General features: G+C 39.0%; 1 protein-coding gene across 1 annotated transcript; it reads left to right on the plus strand.

Annotated features, from left to right (window-relative positions):
• The first annotated feature begins 8172 nt into the window (after positions 1 to 8172).
• On the plus strand, positions 8173 to 20842 carry LOC131678564 (A disintegrin and metalloproteinase with thrombospondin motifs adt-1-like). The gene is made up of 7 exons (XM_058958777.1): positions 8173 to 8657; positions 17758 to 18581; positions 18638 to 18766; positions 18823 to 18942; positions 19651 to 19786; positions 19856 to 20374; positions 20437 to 20842. Exons 1-7 carry the CDS (start codon positions 8232 to 8234, stop codon positions 20686 to 20688), a joined length of 2406 nt encoding a protein of 801 aa, XP_058814760.1. The 5' UTR covers positions 8173 to 8231; the 3' UTR covers positions 20689 to 20842.
• Positions 20843 to 22710: the final 1868 nt, after the last annotated feature.

Raw genomic sequence — 22710 nt, forward strand, 5'->3', positions numbered from 1 at the left:
GACGGACCAAATGACCCCCAAGGTGCGCTCCACGGCTCAGTTGTGCTAACGCATTGACTGCCCATGATCGCATATTTGTCCCGTTTTCTAAGGGATTTCCTATCTTTATGGGACTGATTTGCGATCATGGGCAGTTGAGCCGTGTCAAATATATTTAAAATGAAAAAGAAGTCAGAAAGCTCGAGGGAAGCGAGCTGCAAGAACCGCTCTCAACAAAGCAGTCAAGCTGAACAAGAAAGCCTTGCCACAAAGCCAACGTGAATTTCTTTAGGAGTGACCTACAAAGTTGGCATAACAAAGATAAAAGGCTCAGCTGTACCACCTGAAAGGTGCCCGGAAAAGATGGAGGTCACCATTGAAAGGTTTTCCCCACAACATGAATCTATTTTCGCCGTACAGTGAGGAAGATGATCACAAAGATGAAGATCGATTTACCAACAAACAGCTTATCGCGATGGCGAAAACCATAAAAGTGAAGCGATACATGAGAGCCCGGATATGTTCAAAATGATCCGACAATTGGAAGCGACAAAAGCTGATGTTGCTTCCGATGCTGGGACAACATGGAAATCTTTCAGCGAAGTCAATATGTCCTATGGTAATGTTAGAGAGAAGGAGTAATCCTGAACAAGCTAACGAAGTACGCGGACCGTGAGAACGGCATCTCATGTAATTCGGCTTCCTTATAGGCAGGTCTACAGTGAAATCCATCCAAACGGTTGTGGGAGCTGTGGAGACAGCAGAGATAAGGATATCGCTTTTGCGTGGTGGTTCCCTTAGGCGTGAAGAATGCTTCAATAGTACTAGCTGGGAAGCAATCGCCCATTCGCTGTACAGCATGAGTAACATGCAGGATATTACAGAGCTACTTTCAGTACCGAACACTGATCTACGAGACAGACAAGGGGGAATCACAACTACAACTGACGTTCCTCAACTCGACGCTGTGGAACGCAGTGTACGATGGAGTATTGAAGCTGAACCTTCCCAGAGATGTAACGATTTTCGGCTTCACGGATGATGTGGTGTTCCAAGTAATCGGACAATCGCTAGAAGAGGAGACACTCGACACGGAGACGATTGCCCATCATAAAACAGAGTTGGTGATGACTAGCAGCCGAAAGACAGCGCGGTCGGAAAATATATCATCGACTTGAACCTTTAAAGTCACGACGATTATGTTAAGGGGAAGACTGTGAGAGCAACCACAGCTTTGCTTGAGGCGCCAGTGTACTGGGCACCACTAACCAGCGGAAATCGCTGGACCGAATCATGTGAGCAGACTAGTTTCACCGTCAGGGACAAGATCGAGTAGGTCGAGTGAAGCATCAGCGGTGGGTCGTCGAGTTTTCAACGAACCAGAAGCAGCGAACCAGAAGCTACGCTCCATCCGGTATCGCCGAACCGTCCTCGCCAAGTACTGGTTGGCCCTTTGAGTAGGATTTATGGACTATGCGAGTAGATTGCAACAAAACTGGGAGCTAAATGACTCGCGCAACAGGCATCGGTATCGGGAGAACGTCCGACTAGGAATTCAGATGTCTCGCGAAAACAGGAACTAAATGGTTCACAGAAACGGGAGCCAAATGGCTAACGGAAGTTCATCACTGCGATTAGCCGGATATGTGTTCGGAGCTAAACCGCTCTAATGTATCATTTTGTCTTAAGACTGAATCAGCCTCCCCACGATATAACGCTTCGATGCAGTCTCGTGGAACAAAAGGAAGGAAGAAAAGTGAGGACTGTTAGTAGTGGTTAGGCACAAAAGAGAGTCCCACCTAGGGCCAATGCAGTTTTGAAGCTATTTAACCATACTATAAAACAACTATAGTATAGACGAACTGAATCTAGTGGTATACGACACTCGACACTCCGGGTGTAGCTTAAAAAGTCAAGTTTCAGAGTGATTGCACAGTCTTCCTTATATGAAAAAGGCAAAAAATGAACTGATGATTGCTATACATTTCATAAATCCGTACGACTATCAAATGAATTTCTCTGATGTGGCTACCTACTGCGCAACAAGATGGAGAAAAATGCGAAGATTTCGAAGATGTACACGGAACCTAGTCGAATTACTATCATGCACCAAACAAACAAATCTACAAGTATTCAAGCACAAGCAATAAACCAAAGCTGATGTTTCCACTAGAGTTCGAAAAAGTATAGTATGCACAGGATGTACGTTCACCAGGCTACTGTATACGAAATACGCAATAGAAAAAAATATCAGAGAAAACCATATCTGAGATGAATAATTCCATTGACGCACACTTGACCTTTGGATTCATTCCAGAATGTTTTCCAAAAGTCCATAAGTGAAATGTTGCAATCCTGTTTCTGTACATTGTTATCAAGCAGGTTCACCTTTGACCGATTTTCATGCCTTGTGTGTACAGTCGGTCCATGTGCCGCCACAACGGAACGAAAACTATTCAAGCAACCAAAAGTTAATACCTTAATGTACTCTTAAATGTTTACATTAAGTTCTTAGAGAACTTTCAAGCTTTTATTGGGAATTTAGAAATTGCACTGTTCGGAAAATTATTTAAAACGAAAACTTTAGCATCCCTTTCCCATGTGAACTTTTGATTGATTCAGTAATGTTTGCTTGAATTTTTCTAGTAAAACAAATAGCTCAACCCCGCTATACGAAATCACCCTGTGGAAACGTCCACGAGAACAATCGAAAGAAAATGTAAAAAGAAAAAAAATTATGTTTATTAAAATAAATATTTATTTTTTGTTTGCCCCCCCCCTTCAGAAAAAAATTTGTACTTGGACATAATTTTTAAAAAAGATTTGTAATGGCCTAAATGACTTCAATATAGGGACATGGCACGCTCAACAGTATGCATTTGCGCAAAAATCTATTTATTTTAGATAGAGATTCACCTTCAGGAACGACTGTTTGGGCCGAAACGTAAGCTTACAGCGCAATCGAACTACAATAGGTTTTTATATCGAGTTGACCAATATAACATGCGTTCATTAAAAAATGAGAATTTTTTTTAGTCATGTAGTCAAGGATGCAAAATGCCTACCTTTTCTGCGGCTGTAATTTTTCTGCCTGCATTTTCATTTCTCTTTCGACGCTATTGTCGTGCGCTAGTGCAGGACGCCCAGCGCTGTACGGAAGTCTGTAAGCAAAGCAGTAACATGACAAAAAAATACTGCCCCCAGTACAGCCACCAGACGCGAGCGGGTCAAGCTTCTTTTTCCTTATTTTACACTTTTTAATACTTTTAATCTATACAACATTTTTAATCATAAATGACGACAATGAATGCGGTTCGTTTACGCCACGACCGGCATCAACGCTTTCGTGTGCGGGCCTCTCCCTTTGACTATGCAGAGAAAAGTGTACAAAGCGAGAGAACAAACTTTACTACGCCACACTCTCACCGAGCAGTCAGAGTACAGCAGCAAAACAATAATGTATTCTACTGCTGTACAGGAAAATGCACTCGGTTTGGCTACCGTTCTGACAAGAGCTGTAGTGATGCGACGCTGTAGCGGGCTGTACGGTTTGTGCAAATGTAAATATACCGAAAAAAATGTAGTTTACCGGTACCGTTGGCATCCATGCATGTAGTTAAAAAACAAACAAAAAATTCAACGAATTCAGTACTTTTTATTAAAAACATAATGTATATTCTTCATAAAAACGTCAATGAATATTGGAGAAGGGGCCCTGGTCAGCCGTACGACGCAACTTAGTCGCGATGCTCTCAGAAGAGCGCTGAACGGCACTGACGTCCGTCTTCCGGATACAATTTCGGATCCTGGTGGCCAACTGCTTCGTATCCTTGGCCCGCCGATTATTTACACTAGTGCACTGAAGTAGCCGAAAAAATTCTCAATGGGACGGCACTGGGGCAAGTTGGTCGGGTTACTTTCTTTCGGCACGTACGGTATCTTTTTCTGCTCAAGTTACTCTAGCGTCTTCTTGGAGTAATGGGAGACGCCTTGTCTGGCTAGAAGACGTACTTCCAATACTATGAAGTCTCTATGTCCGATATGGCGATTTGCAGCATATTTTTTCAAATTTATGCTTAAATCAATATTTTAATTAATATAATTTCGGGGGTGTGGCCGTTTTGTCGCTGGAATAGTAGCTGTCATATCATGGAATGTGGCTCTTTGAGAGCGGAAAGTAGCTTTCGTCGTCCAACACGAACGGCGTCCCGCGGTAGTTCTTCACGATCGTTATCTGCTCGTCCGTGTACTCAGGGGACCGAGTTTTCTTCCGACGGATGATGTCCTCTATCTTGAGGGCTCGGTGAATCAAAGTATGTGAGCAGTGATATTTTCGACCGGCGTCACTCGTTCCGTCTTTGTTGTCGAACAGCTTTTTCAACACTTCTTTCTTCTTTTTCGTCATTATCTTTGTCGGACGGCCGTCAAGTCGTCAAACGGTGAGATAACATAGTCTTCACTAAAGGGTCAATCCCTTTAGTGAAGACTATGGAGACGCAATGTTCCGTTTGAAGTTTCAATTCAACTGTAGAAGCTTATAGCTGAGGTCGGATTCAGGACGGCGCATGTCGTTTCTTTGTTTTTTAATCTCTTTACTTCTCACAAGTCTCCTATCTCATGCCTCCACGCGAGTCTAAGTCTATTGATGACATTTGGTCCTTAGACCGGCGACGACTGGGTGCTATCAGCCTTCTGCCGATAGTAGCAGAATGAGAGGGTGCGAACAGATCTAATCAAGGAAACACTACCGTAAAAATGAGTTTCTGATCGGAAATCAGCCGCAACAAAACTAGTATCGATGATCGCGGGTCAATACGTACTGAAAATTCGCCACCTCTGTTTTTATGAATCTTTCAAGTTTCGTTATTGCTAATCAGCCCGTGTATCAGGTTAACAATTCTTTGTATTTCTTTTAGATGGTCGTTATTATCGCTTGTATACGTGTATTTTACTAATCATCCGATACGTAAAATAGGAAAGACATACCTTGATTTATATCATCTTGCGCTATCATAACTCTTTGTCTATATAACGTGTTATCACTCGGTAGTTTTCAACCAAATAAATATACCGTAGAGAAGAAGTATAGCGAATTCTGTCTAAAATTAGCTTTTCTAGGCAATACTTCCACGGTCGGCTGTGTGGAGTTCAAATTGTTTTTGTTTAGAATACATAGGATACTCTCGGTAGCCGGCTGCACAGAGTTTAAAAAGAATAAAAAACTACACAAGATCTTTTCTTTTTCAAGTGATCGTGTACTCGAAGACTAACTAAACAACTATATAATAAAATATTCTTTACAGGTCGCATCGCTTGCTTGGAGCGAATCCTAGACCTTATATCCTTCCAAACCACCAATTCCGCGACACCTATGGAAGAGTCTGAGGAATCGTCGTCCTTCCGTTAAGTAGGTGGAGCATCAACACTTCCCGTCTACCTTATCCTTCCCCGTGAACGATGGAGATGGGGGCGGCCGGCAATGATGGCTATCATGTGTTGAGATTTAATTATGGGTCGGATTGGTATGAATTCCTACTAACCACTTCCTAAGCAACTCTTATTAGATAATCAGCAGTCATACATGATGAAGTCAGTGTGCAATCGGCCAAAATCATCGTCACAACGCAACGCAATGCAATTATCTTTGATGGACGGCCTCCACCGGTCTTCCACTCCACGTTCAGGGACGCCAGGATCCGGTAAACTGTACACATGGGCAAGTTTTGGTCTCGAAAGTGGGCAAGCTCGCGAAGTGTTTACTGTTTCGACGCCATCTTCGATTGAACTGATAGCACCCGCGCGAAAAGAAACATTTCACCGATTTCTAGAGAGTCCAGAGAGCAATTCTCTTGGAGAAGAAAAAAAAATTACGCTCTTTACTATTGACATCATTCTCATTTTTTATTGAACACCCGTTATAAGATGCAACCAAACGCTTCTAGGTGGCGAATTGATAGCCTACTATTTTTAAAACCTCGGTAAAAGAACGAGCAATTTCGAGTTTCCATAAGACACAACGTAAACAAAAAACTAAAAATAATTTTTCAGATTTTTCAAATAACACGTAAATTACTATTAAAAATGCAAAAAGTGAAAAAATATGGGTTAGCCCGTTTTGAACGCCAATCATTGAAATGCAATACCTAGCTATGTTCAATACCGCTGTATCGATTTTGTTGGCTATTTTCGGCAAATTTGAGACTAAGAGAAACGAAAGCAATGAAATTGAAAGACGGATAGGTATTCTAGAGCGAATCAGTTATAAACTTAGAACGGAAAACTAGAACTAGGCAGGCTCATATGGGCATGATCGAAAGGAAATGTGAAGAATTCTTTGCCTTCTGCAGAGTAGGAGTTGGGCGTTGCACCCGCGTTGCACGTCGGCGTCGGCGGTAAAACATGATGATGAGTTATGTTCTACCATAGACCATGCGGTAGACTTAGGTGCAACGCCCGACTCCTACTCTGCAGAAGGTAATGAATTCTTCACATTTCCTTTCGATCATGCCCATATGAGCCTGCCTAGTTCTAGTTTTCCGTTTTAAGTTTATAACTGATTCGCTCTAGAATACCTATCCGTCTTTCAATTTCATTGCTTTCGTTTCTCTTAGTCTCAAATTTGCCGAAAATAGCCAACAAAATCGATACAGTAGAACCTTGCGGCAATTAAAACATAGTAACATATGTTCAATACCTCCAAGTCAACAACCAGCGCCAGTCAACCATCTATAGAAGCTAAAAATAGCTCTAACTATCAATAAAGCAAGCAAAGCAAAACTACCTATCGATTTGTTGCTTATATTTTGCACAAACAGTTTAGGATCCGCGGTCGGCTGCGCTGTGAAATGGTGGCGTACTATGGAAAAATACAATTTCGATTGACTTTGAGAAAACTCAAAAATGACAGTCCACGAGGTTGAACAGTTACTGCATGTAAAAATATGGCATAATTTCAAGGAAGCGACGTACTTACAGTTACACCCTGTCCGAAACTGAGTGCTGATAACGATTAGCAGTTTAGCTCATGCAAAAACTTCATTGTGAAGAACAACATGCAGCACGGCGTCGAATATAACAACGTTCTACGATGGTTCAACCAAAGATTCAATTAAAAGTTATTAAGTTAAAAAAATATATTTTTCATTGATAAAAATATCATTTCCATTGTGACTAGAGAGTCCTGAGTTTAATATTATTGTTGAAGATTGTATGTGAATAGTTTTATTTGTTTATTTAACTTTTTTTTTTCTCTATTTTCGAGATTCTTCTTCATTAGACTAGACTAAGCACTATAAAGGTATGAATGTTTGATCCGTGGCATAAAATCGATGGTTTTGATCCCAAATGAATAAATTTCAAGGTACAACTGAAATAGCCTCAAAAATTGGCCATCTTTTAAAACGAAAAAAAAACAGTTTTTTTGCCTTTTACACAATCGTCAAGAGAATCAATCGATCTACTCGGGACATTGTTAAAAAACTATTGATTGATTTTCATGAAGATTTCGCCAAAGAAAAACCTTTTTTCGTGGCCTCTTTTCGAGCTTTCTGTGCCAGTTTAAGCTTAAGTCTACTCAATTATAAGGGACCCTTAGTTTAATAATGGTCTTACTGCAGCCCTGCTGAAACCTGTGATCGACCTACTATTTAAAACTCGATACCATAACCCGCAACAGCAGCTCATGACGTCGTTAGCAATCAGCATCATCATTAATGATAATTAATTTGGGGTCAAACGGACCGCTGACTGCTACTTGTTAGCATTCTGCCGGATCCATTAGTACCTCGTTTGGGCGTAAACTGCAAAGTTCTCGTCTCGCCACATCGACGGCCTACCGCAAAGCGTGTCTCATCTGGTTTGCCGGCCGGTTAGGTATCAAATTCACGGACCCGCATCCCAGATAACCTGAAAGTCACTTGTAGAAACAATCGTAAAATAAATATTGCCACACTCATTTCGGTGCAGTGCGTCTCACTCGAAAAAAAAGCTCGATATCAGCATGCGCATTCCGTGGCCGATTCTTTAGGGTTTGAGAGGGAGCCCACGCCGCATTTTGAGATGCATGACGGTAAACATTGGAGGACTGGTTGTGGGTCCGGTGAAAGTATATAACTGTGGGTTATTCCCCCATTCCGTGACAGTTTCGGTTTAAGTTCTGACGACGATGTTACGATCTTTACGCTTTCAAAACGTGCTTGAAATAAGAATTTAATGGTAATTCCAATTGTAAAATGTGATTTAAAAGGCAAGAAATGCCTGTGCTCAGGTGCTTGTTGGTATCAGTTCTGCTGTTAGGTCAGCTGCTGCAAAGTGCAAACCCGTTGAAGTTTGAAGAACTACCCCATTTGATGAATGAACGTGAGCTTAGTTTCTACTTTGGTAGCGAACATCGTCAGCAACTTCCACAGTTTGAGCTATTCTCACCTCGAAGTGAACCAACGCCTAGTACTGAGCGTCCCAGTGAGAATCAAGTGTTGAGAGTTCCGTTTCAGGATACTGTTGTGACGTTGGATTTGAGGGCACGAACAAACTTAGTCACGACCAATACGAAATTTGTTACGCGATGTGAAAATGGCACCACGAAAGAGTACGTCCATCGGTCGACGAATGATTGCCACTATCTGCATGTGGATCACGAGTCGTCTGCTGCTATCACAAGCTGTGATCTGCGAAATTATGTGAGTGTTTCCAATACTAAATATATAACAGATAAGACTACTACAACTCAAAGCAAAAAAACAAGTCTTGGTACAACAATTGCATAGCTCAATTTGTCCATCTGTTCCGACAAACTTCGTAGGTAATTTGTTGCATACAGGAACAGTACACTGTTTATGCCACGACGTTTGTAATTGAGATATGCCCCGATCTGGTTTTATTATTGCTTTTAGGGCTGCTTTTAATGCGACTAAAGAGATTATTACCCGTGATTACAAGAATAAATGCTGGCAAAAACAGATCAAAACGAGGAGATATTTTTCGTAGTACGCACCAATACTTTGATCACACTTTGCGGCAGTCTTCCCAAATGAACATCGAACACCATGTTCGCTCTAGTTCTGTACTCATCTTATACCCACATTTCGTGTGCAAACTCGATCGCGCTAATGCGTACCAAAACACGTGCACGTGTTCGTCTGCACATCCGCACCCCATGTACGTACGCGGTGTTCATACACACAGGATCTTGACACTAGTTTTCTCTTTCTCTCACTCATTATCACTAGCGTTGATGCATTCTGTTTTGTGCATGCGTTTCTTGTGTACGCACACGGTGTACGTACACGGTGTTTAAACCTAAGTTTGCACATCGTTCACTTGGGTCCGGTGTTCGATGAAAATCTGTACACAAAGGCAAAGCATGTTTGAGGTTTTTTTTTTATTCATTTCGTTTATTTAATAGGCACAAATGCGTTAGCTTGGCGGTGCCAAATGCTTATGTTTTTACATTTTGGATATCTTAAAACTAGGAGGTTACAATGTTGAAATATTTTTTTTACAAAGGAAAAAAAAAAGTTTACAGCTATCTTAAGACTAGAAATAAGATTCAATAAACAAGAGAGGGCCAAAAGATTTTTTTATGAAAAAATTTAAAACAAGGGATCCACTTTGATATACAAGAGAGGGAGTAATAGTATTTTACGAAATATTTTACGGTTATCTTAAGACTAACAATATAGTTTAGTACACAAAAGGGGGAACAAATATTTATGAGAAGTTTCACAGAAATTTTAAAACTATGGATTCAATTCTATTTACAAAATGGAGGACAAGAGTTTCAATAAAGAGTAAAAATTATAGCTATCTTAAAACTAGGAATACAGAATACTAATTTGAATTTTTTAACTAAAACTTATGCTTGGTCAAGATATTCAGAGGGTGGCTTATTTCCGCATCAGTGTAGCAGCAGTTGTATCAAGGACAGGGGAGAGACAGGGAAAGAAGAGCAAAACTTGCAACTTTCGTTCGAAGGGGGGGGGGGGAGGGGGATCAGCGAAATAAATTTGCGCCTCAGTCTAGTAAGTCGTCGAGTACCGGATTGGCGGATGGTATTCTTCGGACCCGCGGGGAATCCTTCAAAAGTCATCGGACCTCGAGTCGCTCTCGCTTCAGTTTCCTTCTATGCAGGCGTAGTGGTAAGGGCGACGGCGGTTACATAGTGGCACTCTGGAGCTGATCGGTTCCACAAGGCAGGAGGAAACTCTAAAAACGAGAAATAAAAGAGAGGGGCTAAATTGGGATATTTATCGTTTTTATGAAGGTATAAATAAGGGACATATAGTGGAAATCACGAGTTGCCAGCATATCTCGGACTGGTACATTGGGTGGTCTACCTCGGGCCCGAAGGGATTCCTTTAACTGAGACCTGGCGTCACAATACCCGGCGCATACCCAGACAACGTGTTCGATGTCGTGATAGTCCTCGTCACAAGCGCACAGACTACTCTCCGCAAGCCCAATACGCCGCAAATGCGCATCCATGGTGTAGTGATTGGGATGTTTGAGGTTGAACGCGTGCACGAAGTTTTTGTACACGGGTGCAAACTTGTCGATGTTCATGCGAAGACTGCTTTGCGGTATTATTTTATATTAATATGCTCACTTGTTAGACGATATTTGAACATGTATACTAAAATGACAACATCGAAGTCATGCTTGGATTTTGACATCATCTCATTCGAATCTGGCATTGAATTGATGCCAAGTATACTTCTGTTCTAAAATAAACAAGGAATTGCAATTTTCCATAACCAGCTAATTTGGTTTAACTTGGGAAACCAACACAATGTGCAATATATCATTATCTAGGTCGCTTCGCAACTAAATGCTTAATGAAATATCTTGCTAGTTAGTAGTTGGAGCTATAGTGGTTCGAAAACTAAGCACAGAAATATAACATTAAAATATTTATAAATGGTCTTGATCAGCTTATTGCTATTCATCGTAGCTGAACTTGTGCTCGAGAAACATTTTTATATTTCTTGCAAACGAAATGTATAGGATTCGCTTAAACTTTGAAAACTGTTTCCAAGGCCCGGGAGGCCGAGTCTCATATACCAATCGACTCAGTTCGACACATCGGGACAATGTCTGTATGTGTATGTATGTATGCATGTATGTGTGTGCCCTAATGCTATGTAATTATCTCGGCAACGCCTGAACCAATCTTAACAAAACTACTTGCAAATGAACCTAACGTGACAATTTGACACAATTATTTTTGTTTTTGGATACGCTGTTCACTTTCTGAGATATGGGTCATTTTGCAAAACACGGCATGCTTTTAGCAAATCACGTTCGAACAAAGCTATTAAGTCGGGCATACAGATTATAAAAATACTTTTCTAACAAGCCTTAGATGGTCTAAATCCACAAACTTGTCTGCTAAATCCGTCCACGAACGAAAATAAACATTTTATTCCTCGCTTACCAAATTTAAATAACTGAAAATGAGATCATTTCATAAAGAGTATTGCTTTCTAGGGACAAAACCAAACCGATTTTCAATATGGGGATATGAAAACACATCTACGTGATTCAATAAATTCAATTCCGAAAATATTTTATGCATAACAATAGTTTACAAAATAAAAATAAAAATCTGAACTTCAATATTCGAACACCATTTCTGATGTAAAATTGCGTGCTGAATCCGAAAATGAGGTCAAAAAATTTACAGTAGAGCAGTTTTCGAGTAACAGTGAAGAAATGAATTTTACCTTTAAAATTAAAAGTACGTTTAGTAAAATCCACATATCTTCGGTTGTAGTGCATCGATATGAAATATTATTATGTTGATATTAATATTACCCCACATTAAATTCTTTCAAAATTGTTCAATTTACTTGTTTAACAGAATTCTGACAGAGAGTCCCTCATTTATTATCAGACAAGCCCTAGAAAAAATTGAAATCGAGACGGTTCAATAAGTTGACCCACAGAAGCACAAAAATTGCCTTTTTACAAAAAAAATTAATAACTTTCGCAATTTTCTTCGGATTCAAACTAACAAGTGCTTATTTTCATTGGTTATTAGCAGGCTTTAATTTCCCATGAAAATATAATTTTTAGGATTGCTTATCTTGCCGAAAATATTGACCACACGCTCATTTTACTTCAAAAAATGACGAAAAATTAAGAAAAGGTTCAATAGATTCGTAAATAACGTCAGAAACAGTAGTCGAACTAAGACAAAAGCGATCGAAAGTGCATTCAATTACCTTTAATTCAACATAATAATATTTCATATTGTTGCAGTATACCCGAAGATATTTGGATTTTACTAAACGTACTTTTCATTTTAAAGATAACATTCATTTTTTCACTGTAACTCGAGACTGTTCTACTGTACATTTTTTGGAACTCATTTTAGGATTCAGCACACGATTTTACATGGAAAATGACCACTATATTATTTAGTTCAGAAATGCTGTAAACTAGTGTAATCAATAATAATAACTCAATAATAAATTAATTATTTCTCAAAAATTAATATTAAGTTCACTTCAAAAACAAAACAATGTGTAAGTTCACTTCATCAAAGTGCAAATTTGTCCAGAGTTGATGTGTTTACCTGTTGGATTAAGCACTGGGTTCAGTCGTGAGTTAGATGGGGTGTTATATGAATGCACAAATCATCAAGTAATCCACCTAGTAGTAATAAAATAGATTTCTAAAATAATTCATAGCCATGTTATGCTCGTAGCATGAGTGAGAGCATCTGTATGTTTGAATCCAAAAATTCTAGTGAAAATTGGATTGATTTTGCAATATTTATATTTGTTGATGTTGTTTGATGTTTGTTGGTTGTTATTTTATGTCTGAGATGTATATGTGCAGGTTTAGGAAGACGAAACTATTTCTGTCTGCTGTTTCCCTATAAATAGTTGCTACACTTTAGTTTTGAACAGAACTACTCGCGCAAATAAACTTAATATTACTTTCCACTTTAAAATGAAAATATTTGTAGCCTGACAAAATTTTAAAATAATTGTATTATGAGAAAACTATAACTAATTTATGTTCAAACCCTGCTTTCCCCTGCGGATGATTCCTTCGAAACGTTGCACTATGGAGACTCCAAATTATTTTATCAAACAGGTATTAGGTGACAGATAAACTAACATTTTTACAATTTGTGGATTGAAATTTAAATTAAACTGTGATTGGAACTAGACTAACAGTTTTACTGTCTAAAGAGTATTGATCATGAGTGAAAATGTGCTTATCTCGAATAAAACTAAAATAAATTTGATTAGGATTATAATTTCTCTTTAAATGTTGTAGCTTGTTTCAAATGAATTGCTGGTATACCAAACGTATGGAAAGCTTATTCGGAAATGATTTAAAGGGTTTAATTGATCAAATTTCTATGAAATACATCGAGAGTAGATGCCACCAAAATATGCCAAAAGCAAATTAGAATGTTTTCCCAACACTATAGATGCTGCCCCAAATTTAGATTCTCTTCATAATAAAATGCTATTAAAAATAGCTGCTCTAGCTGAATAGCTAAAACTGGTGGTCTCAATTACCATTATTTTTAGTGGGATTTAATATCAAAAAACTATAATTATACTTTATTCAAAATCTAATTCATGACATTTTCCGTAGCATTTTTATTTTTTTAAAATAAAAATGTACTGGTGTTTGCTCACATTAGAATATATAAAACTCCAATTTTCGAGTCCCAATTTTGATCAGTTTCTCTATAGCCGCACTTAATATCATTTACCCAAATCATAAAAAATTACATGTAAATATTACACAGGTCAAGAACTATGAGCCTTTAAGGAAAACAACAAACAAATGGAAAATGCTTTGATTAGTGGAGACTCGAACCCTAATTTGAGGACACTTGATTCCTCTTTGAAATTTGAGGAAGTGTTAACACTGGCGAATCGCTCGGACATGTTGTCGTTTACGTCCAATATTTTTCAAAGTTTTTCAGTGATAAGGTGACCATTTCCGACGAGTAAAAAACCAGGACAGTCGAAAGGGTACTGCTTCCCCCCGTTACCTTTCAATCGACATTGCCTTCTCCGCGTGTTTTCGGCAGTCAAAAGGTTCTGGGGTCAGGCAGGCAGAGCTTCGACAGTAAAAAAGTTCTGAGAGTCTGGGAGGAAGAGCTCTGCCATTAGGTCTTTCGTCAGAATTCGATCATCAAGAACTTTTTCGGATTTACACAAAGGCAGTTCTTGCTACACCACCGTCAGCAAACGTTTCATGCTGACATGGTCTGTGCAGGACCGGTGAGGAGTTTTTAGCACTAATAACACGACATTGACTTAAATCGGAAACATCAGCGATCCCAAGTAGCTTCTCTGCGCTGTGTCTGGCAATCTCCAATGGCAACCATTATCTCTCGATCTTAGAGCTGCAAAACCTACCGTTGTTACAAAATTTCTACGCTTTATCGATTGTTATATGAAAACCTGTCGACGATTAGCATCAATCTTAATGATGATTGCTGCTGTTCATCTCTGTTTGCCTTTCGAATGCCGGGATAGATTTTTATTAGACTATTGTCACTGTGCTTACAGTCGTAGCGGGTTTGCTACATTGTGTAAGGCAATGGCTGTGTCTACAGCGGCTACCCACCGCTGCCGATGGATTCCCATCAGTTCCTTTTTTTCCTTTTTTTTATTTCGACTATGTTAGTCACATTTTCTTTTTAACGACATTCAATTAGCTAGAGATTACTGGGTAGGGAAAGTTATGAAAATTAAAGCCATAGTACTCAAGTGAAAGCAAGGATGTGAAGTAAACAGATAAATGTATTAAATCGATAATGGTTGTCATTGGAGATTTACAGACACCCACGTTTACTTTTACGCCAGGAATCGCTCAGGGAAGCTACTTGGGATCGTTGATTTTTCTTCTTTACAGCAATGACGTTTATTCAGCACTGGGGACACCTCACCGGTCCTTCACAGAAGATCTCAAAATATTTTGTCTCGTGCATTCAATTGAGGAATTTCCAACAACGGTTCGAAGCCTTCGCCTTCCGAAGAAGTGCTCGGCCATTGAAATCTCACGAATGACATTCTGGCAGAGCTCTGCCCGTCAGATACCCAGATTTTTTATGACTGCCGAAAACCGGGGAGTATTTCGCCATGGACGTTCGAGAGAGGTAACGGAAGGGGGAGGGGGGTCCTCTTTTGACTGTCCTGGGATTTTACTCGCCTAATATGGTCACCCTACGTAACTGCGATCTGGAGCATAGTGAAAAGCGAAGACTCAATAAATAGAAATATTTTAGGCTTATAGGAGAAAAACCAGGACAAATAAAGCATTTTCCTCGATTTCCCAGGACACCAGGACAGTCAATGCAAAATCAGGACATGTCATGGGAACCAGGACGTATGGTCACCCTATTCAGTAATATACGGGATATTCAATGAAAATGAAGTCAATCGTCTAGTATGTAGTTGTTCCTGTTGAGTTACGTGTTAGTAGATTGAAATATCGCGAGAAAAGTGTAATTTTACATAGAAATTTATCGTCACAATTTTGTCATTGAAGTATGTGAAACAAGACGCGAAAAAATACGTCCGTTCGATCCAGTTAGCACCTACAGCGCCGTCTAGACATAAGTAGTTGATGCAGTAGTTGATGATGCGGATGGAGGAAAATTCTTCACAGAAACCTCATGAATTTATTTATTTTCCTTTTTGTAAATACGCGCCAGAACCAAAAAAAAAATTGATCCTGGAATGGCGAATATATTGCAAATATCCAATTGATACGCGGATGTATTCGCGCAAGGCTTATTGTATATGAAGGCGGCCTCAGAATGTACGTGTAGGAACAGGCATTCTTGAAATGGGTCGTTGGATGTACAGTAGAGCTATCACCTTTCATTTCCAGGGCTAAACATGTGTACATCTATCGATGAAAGCAAAAATATCATTACATAGATGCAGACAAGATTCTTCCAAAAAACCACTACCGGTCAGTGGGAAATACATTGTATCCACACACACACACTCTTCTCACTTCTTGAATTTTTTTTAAAACAGCATATTTGGTAATGAGTTTATTTTTGCCTTGTTTCTATTATCACTATCCATTTGAAGCCTTTGGCTAGAAAAACGTCTGCCATCTTCGCTCAACGAATTGCACAGTGGTTTTTTTTCGCCAAAATCGTGCGATCTATTAGTTACGCCTAAAGCGTTAAACTTGGATCAATGACGTCTTCGGAGGGATTTGTCGACACTATTAGCCATTTCATATGGTGTTGCTATTTTAATGACTAATCTCCCTAAACTTGAGATATATTTATCAACTTTCTTGCAAGCGCATATATTAAAATTATGTCTTCAGCAAAGTTGTAGAACAAGCCATTGCCAAAAACTTTGCTGAAGATACTGAGTCTTTATCTTTAATATATTCCACATTATTGCTGGTTGTTTGTGGATGATTCATTAATATAACTTCTGAAATATCATTCTGACAAGTTTTAAATGTTCAGTAGAAAGCTTTAAATTATCAAAATAAAAAACTTGCTATATTACAACAATGGCTTATCCCGTGTATTTTCAAAGCAAATTTGGTATTTTTTGAAAAATAAAGTGTTTCAAATGGTGATTAGTTGTTAACGGGAAAAGTTTACGTCAATAGTGTTTTCAGACTACTCATAAAAATAGCAAAGTTTATCATTTGCTGCTATGATTTTCGTGATTCATCCTCCTATATGTGATTCATCCTCCTATATTTTTCAACTATTTTTTTAGTAAAGGAAATGATCTAACGTCTTTGGAAAAGTTGTGTAGATTGCTTTTAAATATATGTTTGCTGAATACAAGTAGTTTCTTCTTTAAATGCTTATGAAATTGTAGCTCGTTATATTCGGATGACCACCAGAAGTATTTTTTTACAAATATCTTTTCTATTATCATTCCCATGGGTTTCATATATTCTACGAAGTTATTTCAATCGTCAAAATACACAATTTCCATTAATGCATAATTTTTCTTATCTCGAGTATTTTCGAAGATATTTGACGTTTTTAGAAAAAAACAATAGTTTTTTAAATCATCTATAACTCTACTGGAGACAACGAGAGACAAGCGAACTCCATTTAATTTCATAGTGTTGATGTAGCATTTCTAATTGCAATTAGAGCTGGCTGCCCGTTTTTGCCCGTTCAAAAGTTATTGCTTTTAAAACTTTTACAAATTTAACCAAAAGTTACCCAATAACTTCTAAGTCGCAAGAGACTGACCGTTGATATATTCTGAATAGATATGTATCTTGATAAGACGAACAACTTTCTTGAGCATTCTGAAACTTTATCTACGATATTTAAGATATGTTGAATAAAAGTTTTTAAGGAGTCGTTCACAAACAACGGTCAATAACTTCGAGTGTACTATACATAGAGATTTTTGATCTTGAGTAAAAATGTTCGCAAAACAAGTTCTTTGACACTTCTAAATAGTTTATCTTGTTTTTATATTTTGAAAAAAATTATAACAAATATCTCACTTCAAGGGGAATTAATCGCTATGACTATATCGTCAAAATAAAGGTCTTGGATCATCTTGAAACATTCCAGAAGACATCATTGCAGTACGCTTTACCTTTTCAATAGAATAATTTTTCGCACGCTTTTGGCGAAAAAAAAATACTGAGAAAAATCGTTTGAGAGCTTTGTAAGTTTTTGTAAATACAGGTAAATTTTTAGACTATCTTGAAACAATTACATTAATTGAAAAAAATGAAATAAACTCGCATCATAAACTCAATCAATAACCTTCCATCTTAATCTTCCAGCAGGGCATCGTCTTCCTTCCGAACCAGACCCTGGAAATCCAACCCTTAAACGATAGACTGCGAAATCTCATCCCACTATATGGACACTTCTTAGTAGAATCGCAGAATTTGCATCTGATCAAGAGAACTTCGTTCGAGGATGTGATTTTCGCCGATGATCTGTTCACTCGTAAAAATCTGCTCACATCTCCCAAAGGCTCCGATATTCATCTGCTGGGCGACACGTTGGACCAAAACAACTACACTGTCGAAGGTTTGGAACCACTGTATCCAGCAAAGACAGGTGGGGAGTCTCGTCTACGCCGATTGACAATCGAGCTGGGACTGTTCTTCGATGAGGCCGCTTATCGGATCTTTGCTCCCCACTTTGACGGGGATGATCTTAGACTGAAGGATTTTATTCTCGCTTATGTAAACGCCATTCAAGCTCTTTACCATCATCCTTCACTGGGAACTCCGGTGGACATCACTGTGGTATATTTGGAAATTATGAAACGGCAACCACCTGGGATGCCGCACTTTAACGGTGAAAGAGAATCGCTCCTGGATTCGTTCTGTTTATACCAGATGAACCTAAACAAAGGCGATGACAGTGATTCAAACCACTGGGATCTGGGGTTATATGTTTCCGGATTGGATTTCCATGCCATTGAAAATGGACGACGCAACGGAGTGACAATGGGGTTAGCCACCGTTGGAGGGATTTGCATCGGAGAATATTCCTGCGTTATAGCAGAGTTTGGGACAACCAGTGTATTTGGCAAACCGTATCCTTCGGCTGGTTTTACATCGGTGTTTGTATCCGCCCACGAAATCGGACATAGGTATGGCGGGGTTAGGACAGATTTCAGGTAAAATTAATTCGGTAAACCTCTTTCAGTTTAGGTATGCATCATGACTCGTCGGGTAATAGGTGTGCTAAGGATGGTTACGTGATGTCACCATCGAGGGGAACCCAGGGAGAGACTATCTGGTCGTCATGCAGTGCGGCGGCGATTCGGGAGTTGACGTAATGATAAAATCATTTGATCGAACCAGATTAATTGTGACTTTTTTGTGTTGCAGTTGGGCAGAATGTCTATTTGATTCACCTGTAAAAATTAAAAAGGAATTAGATGCCTGGAAATATCAAGGGTATCCCGGACAGGTATTCACTGCAAAGAAGCAGTGTGAGATATTGTTGGTGTAAGTAGTCGTATTAACTATTATAATGATTTAATGTTCCGAATCCTTACAAATCTGCCACGTAGATGGGGAATAGAACATAAGACAATTATGGGCTCTTTGAAAAACTATTTTTAGTCTCATATTTGTAATTATCTTCAAAAATACCAGACAAACTTTAATAGACTGATACTACAGTAGAGACCCGATTTTTCAGCCCCCGATTTTTCTACCCCCAATTTTATCAGCTTTTTGACCCGATTTTATCAGTTTCATATGACAATTGATAGTTGGTAGTTTGATGAGCTCTAGCAGACGAACCAAGTTGAATTCGAGTAAATCTTTTCTTGGGCATATATTTCTTATCTTAGAAATCTTTTCATTTTAAATTTTGCACTGTCAGACCCCCTTAAGGGGAACTTAAAGTAAATAATCAGAAGGGGTTGCAAGGTCTAAGGACCAAAGAAGATTATTTTAAGAACTTCGTTTTATTAAAAAGATAGAAAAATATATGTCCCGATTTTATCAATGTCCCTGTTTTATCAGACTAAAATTCGCCAAGAGGCTGATAAAAACGGGTCTTAACTGTATTTTAAACACCCATATATGAATGTAACTTACGACTATCATCCTGAGGCTTGATCGTTTTGTACTGACTACGACATCAAATAACAATTAATAGAAATCCTAATCATCTACTTTTTGCATAACTTTAATCACCTTTCCCAGCGATAAAGATGCAATCGCTTTCACCCAACCCAGTTTGGATCGCATTTGTCAAAATCTACAGTGCCGCACACCACACCGCACCGGTTTCTATTTTTCCGGACCAGCTCTCGAGGGAACTGACTGTGGCGATAGTAAGGTAAATACGCCTTTCGTTAGGCAATCCATGCACAACTGCTTTCAATATTAAGCTACTTCATTCTTGCAGTGGTGCATTGGTGGCGATTGTGTGAAGCAGAAGAAAAAACCTATAAACGTGATAAAGGGAGGCTGGAGTGATTGGGACATTGGAGATTGTAATTCTGGTTGTTTGAAGCATTCGAGGGGGTTCCAGCAGCGAACGAGACGCTGTGACAATCCCAAACCAGTCAACACGGATACCGGGTGTGAAGGCAGTTCGTTCGATGTTACCGTTTGCGACGATGAGCAGCTTTGTTCGAATAAGCGGCAACCTATCGAAGTTTATGCCAGCATACGATGTAGAGAGTTTAGTAAGCTCTTGAGTAGACTTGACCCTGCTGGATTGGGTATACAAGGTCCGTACGATGGACATAGACTTTGGATGAGCTGCGCTATTTACTGCAAACGAGCTGATAGCGCCGCCTTCTATGCACCAAGGTTTGATCTGAACGATTTGGGCATTGACTCTTATTTCCCCGATGGAACTTTGTGTCATTCTGATGGGACGTTAAATTATTATTGCCAGCAACATCACTGTTTACCCGAGGTTCTATTAATTTTACTGCGTGTTTATGGGGAGCGCTAATTGTCTTTGATATCTCTTTGTAGAATTTTAAATCCTCTAAGATTTCAATCTGGACGCTAACGGAGGACATTCCCATCTCGGGCAACGCTCTTCCCCAACGGACCCGCTATCTAGATAACGAGCTGTTCAAATATCTCTCGATAGACAGTGACGGTAAACCTCTTATCGCACAGTGGAATTACAATCCGGTTCCACATGAGGACGACGGTGAGTGGCCAGATATTGACTACCGAGAGCTACCGGAAGAGGTAAAGAGAGCAGCCCACCGATTGTAAAAAGCCGTACAGATGCGTTCCTTGGCTTTATCTTATCACGTGCGAACTGAACTAGTGTGTCAGAATAAATAGAGAAAATGCGCAATTCAAATGTTCAGATGTCGTACCTTGTGGAATTCCTACGCAGACGGCATTGATTGGCGAATAGCTGCATTTTGTATGTATAGTAATCATATCAGCAAATACGAATGTGCTAAATAAATTTATTAGGACCCTAAATAACGTGCACTTAAGCTTTGTTTGTTTTTGTTTTGTATCATTTGTATTGGTCGTCGGTCTGGTACGACATTTCGTTCTGCTTATTGGTGGATAATCTCTTTTCTAGTCAAGGTCACTATAGTCGTGATGCATATACAGTTACAGAGCTGTAGCAATTCTGTTTTGCGTGAGGGGGCAATTTTTTTATTGAATATAACGTATAAATAAAAAAACCAACGTTACATTCATATAAAACAATGTAACGGGTGGCAACTAAAATTTTGGAACACAACAACAACAAACGAGCTCAGAGAAAAATGAGACTGTGTATGTGGTATCCCTGTTTCTCCTCCCTCTGCTAGTATTTTTGGTTTTGTTTATACTTGTTTTGCTTGAATTGCAAAAGCATACGGTACAACATTTTAAAAGTAAAAATGTTACGTCATCGACTGTTTACCATATCCCAAGATCCCCAGCAACTACTCGCAATCAAGGTAGTGGAAAACCAGCCAAAATTATGGACGCAAAATAACTTCGTTCTCTTTTTCGTGCCTTCAACAACAAGGATTCATTTGGGGTTTTCGATTGATTGACACCGGTGTTGTGGAGTGCACTGAAACTGTACACCGTTTTTGCACTATCTAGCAGAAGTGCAGAAAACTGGGTATGTTCCATTGACACTTCTGCTAGAAAGTTCAAAACCAGTGCAATCCACTACACCGGTGTCAATCAACCGAAAATCCCAATTGAACCAACGGGATGCCACAAAAAGTTAAACCCGTGAATATAGTACTTGTGAGAACAGTTACTGTTCTCACAAGTACGATATTCACGGGTTCAGGTCGGGTTCTTGAAATTTTAAATTTTCAGGTTCGGGTGTTTCAAATTTGGAATTTTCAGGTTCGGGTTTTGAACAAAGCAAACCCAGCCATTTCTTGACGCTGTTTACCGCTATACACAACACCCAGTCTCTTTTTGTGGCAATGAAATTTACTTCGTGATACGAATAGATGACACAATGTGTCATGTCATGTGTCAATGCTAATTACCGTTTGATTTAACCCTTTCATGCCCAACTTTTTTCTAGTGCATGAAGAGTTTCAAAACTATTCTTCCTTGAAAACAATGAGATCAAGAAACACGAAAAGTCTTTTTTCATAAAGATAGGTGCTTCCCTTGCAGTGCTAGAAGCTGCTCAATTTATACCTTCCAATGCTCAATACAATTCTACAAGAATATTTACAATAGTCCAATTGCATGGAAAACGTAGCCAAAGACAGCCTAAATTGATAAGTTCTCGACAAACATATGATTACGGCTTAAAAGCCAACTGTCAAAATCCACTTTGAATGGAAATTCCGGACAAACCGTTACTAGTCGAATACAGTTCACAACAGTTTATGAAAGAGAAAACTTTTCTCTTTCGTTTACTACCAACATTTGTGATTGGCGTGTAACGGTTTGTTCGGAATTTCCATTCAAAGTGGATTTTGACAGTTGGCTTTTAGGCCGTAATCATATGTTTGTCGAGAGTTTTATTAGTTTATAAAAATATTGCACAATAACGCATATAACCGTGATAAATTTGACTACCTCTGAATCGCTATAACTCGTCATATGTCCTGGTGCTCATGTAAGAAATTTCTTCTCTTCAGGTTCACGAACTGCCCGAATAATTTTATTTTTTAAACGAACGCTCATGAGAGAGCGTTTAACAATAAGTGGTTCACATTTAAAATCTCTTTGCGAATTATTTTTCATGTAAAGCTATAATAAACCCAATCAAAGGAGATTTGTCGGAAAATATTGATTCAACTTTTCATT

The sequence above is a fragment of the Topomyia yanbarensis genome, chromosome 2 (genome assembly GCF_030247195.1).
Source record: "Topomyia yanbarensis strain Yona2022 chromosome 2, ASM3024719v1, whole genome shotgun sequence".
NCBI lineage: Eukaryota > Metazoa > Arthropoda > Insecta > Diptera > Culicidae > Topomyia > Topomyia yanbarensis.